The following is a 2,263-nucleotide window of genomic DNA, read 5'->3' on the forward strand; positions in this document are numbered from 1 at the left end:
GAGGCTGAGCTCATAGACTCCCGTCACACGGTTGCTGTGAGCAAAGGAAGGCGAGGCGTTACTGGCTCTGCCCCATCCCCATGCCCTGGGATGCCCCACGAGAGCTCCAGTTCCCAGACAATGGCTCTCCTCCCCTAGAAAGGCAGGAGCATCCTGGTACCTCTCAGAAGCCCGCAGGCTGCCGCTGCCAAAAAGGTTGCGGGGCTGAGCTCATAGACTCCCGTCACACGGTTGCTGTGAGCAAAGGAAGGCGAGGCGTTACTGGCTCTGCCCCATCCCCATGCCCTGGGATGCCCCACGAGAGCTCCAGTTCCCAGACAATGGCTCTCCTCCCCTAGAAAGGCAGGAGCATCCTGGTACCTCTCAGAAGCCCGCAGGCTGCCGCTGCCAAAAAGGTTGCGGATGGAGCGGGAGGCAGGAAGCTTGGCGTCCCGGGAGTAGAAAACCATGCAGAAGTCTTTGGTGATGACGGCAGGCTGAGTGCAGTTCTCCATCTGCAGCAGGGCGGGGGGGAGGCATCAGGGGGGCTGTGACATGGCAGCCCAGTGGGTCTCTTCCACCCCTGGTACCCAGTGGTTTCCACTCCCGGGGTCCCACAGGGCCCCCAAGCACCAAGTTGAATCCTGCACCCCATTAGCATTGGTGCTGGCTAAGGAGGGGTTTATGCTGGCTGCACCCCGATGGTGGATGAAATACCAGACTTTTTGGCATTAAAATGGCCCCGACTGAGGTCCTTGCCTCGATGTAAGCGGAAAGGGTGATGTAGATTTTCTCCCGGTACGGGGTGACACGGTTGAGCAGCAGTGAGTTGTGCATGGAGCTATCCCACGCCGTCTCAAACTGGTAGAAAGTCCTGCCAAAAAAAATAGCAGAGCTGGTAAAACAACCCCCCCAGGACCCCGAGCGAGCAAGCAAGGAGATGCCATCGTCCCCACCCGCAGCGTTGCAGCAGGCCTGCAAGGACACATGGACATGCACGCGCAGCGGGGACAGATGGGGACAGCCACTCCAAAGGACGCAGGCTCAAGGCAAGGAGGGACAAGGTGTGGCAGAGGCGGGACATGGCACCCTTGAAATGGCCAACAGGCCGGGGTTTTGGGGAGGAGGGACCACAGGAGGAGTGGGGGGCTCAGCTGGGGTGCAGGCAAGGCAGGGCAGACTGGGAAGGCAAAGGAGGGTGCATGACCCATCCACGTGCTTGGAATGGGGGGCTGCCACCCGCAGCGCGCCTGGGTCAGGTCCCCACCATCCAGCCTGGGCACGTAGCACCTCCCAGCCCTGCCAGGCGCGGCTGTCGCCATTCGGGTGACAAAGGCCAGAAGGGAAAGGAGGGAGGATGCTCAGCACTGGGGGGGTGCTGCCAGCCTGCCCCTGGGAGAGCAGCCCGCTGCCAGCCAGGTCCTCTTCCCCCGGGCTGCATCCGTCTGCCAGTCCCGAGCCCCAGCCCCACCGCGATTTGGCGGCTGGCCCCTGTTGGGCTGTCTCCTCCAGCTCTTGCTCTGCCCTGATTGCCAGCCCTATCCATCCCCATTCCCACTGGGCTGCCTTGCTCCCCTCGCTTGTTTTCCATGGCTCCCAGGCTGGGAGAAGGAGTGGGGGACACCCGGCCCCACTTGCCTGGTGCCTACAGAGTCCTGTAGAGGATGGCGCAGCCACACAGAGCAAGAGCGGCAACGGCCCTCTTTGGGTCAAGCAGTCGAGAGTGAGAGAAGCAGGAAGCAGCTCCGGTTCTAGAGCATGGGGGATCCCTGTTTCACTCCCTGCCCTGCTCCTGGGCTCCCTCATGGGCCAGCCTTGGGGTTATGGGACACCCACTCCCCAGCGCCACCCAAAGCTGCTGCAGCCCCATCTCCCGCCTGATAATCCTCAGGAAGCCATGTCTCAGCAACATCTCAAACGAGGACGCTTTGGCATGTCCCCAAGGCAGCATCCAGGCAGCTGAGGGGCTCTTTTAATGAGAACCGGGGCAGCCAGAGGGAGCAGGGAGAAGCTCTCAGCTGTGATCACCCCCGCATTGGAAGAAGACGGAGAGTGACACTTTCAAAAGGTATACAAAATACATAAAAAAACCCCGCGGGAGACAGTGCCAAGGCGAAGGATTGCTTTGCAGACGCAGGTTGCTTGAGAAGAGAGTTCTCCCCAGGGAGGAGGAGGAAAAGAGGAGCCTCAGGGGACAGGGGAAAGAGCAAAAAGCAAAGGGAGGAGGCAAAGGAGAAAGAGAAAAAAGCAGGAAGGACTAGACCGAGCAGGTGCGCGCCAAATA

At 60.7% G+C, this 2,263-nt stretch overlaps 1 protein-coding gene across 1 annotated transcript in view; it reads right to left on the reverse strand.

Annotated features, from left to right (window-relative positions):
• The window catches only part of LOC104627590 (kinesin-like protein KIF1A), a gene marked incomplete at its 5' end in the record, with an annotated part of 4,134 nt that extends 3,281 nt beyond the window's left edge, over positions 1–853 (reverse strand). Inside the window, 3 exons of the mRNA XM_010295903.1 lie at positions 161–234; positions 361–494; positions 739–853. Coding sequence (XP_010294205.1) covers positions 161–234; positions 361–494; positions 739–853 — 323 coding nt within the window. The remainder of the gene's footprint in view (positions 1–160; positions 235–360; positions 495–738) is intronic.
• Positions 854–2,263: the final 1,410 nt, after the last annotated feature.

The sequence above is a fragment of the Phaethon lepturus genome, unplaced genomic scaffold, assembly GCF_000687285.1.
Source record: "Phaethon lepturus isolate BGI_N335 unplaced genomic scaffold, ASM68728v1 scaffold22411, whole genome shotgun sequence".
Lineage (NCBI taxonomy): Eukaryota > Metazoa > Chordata > Aves > Phaethontiformes > Phaethontidae > Phaethon > Phaethon lepturus.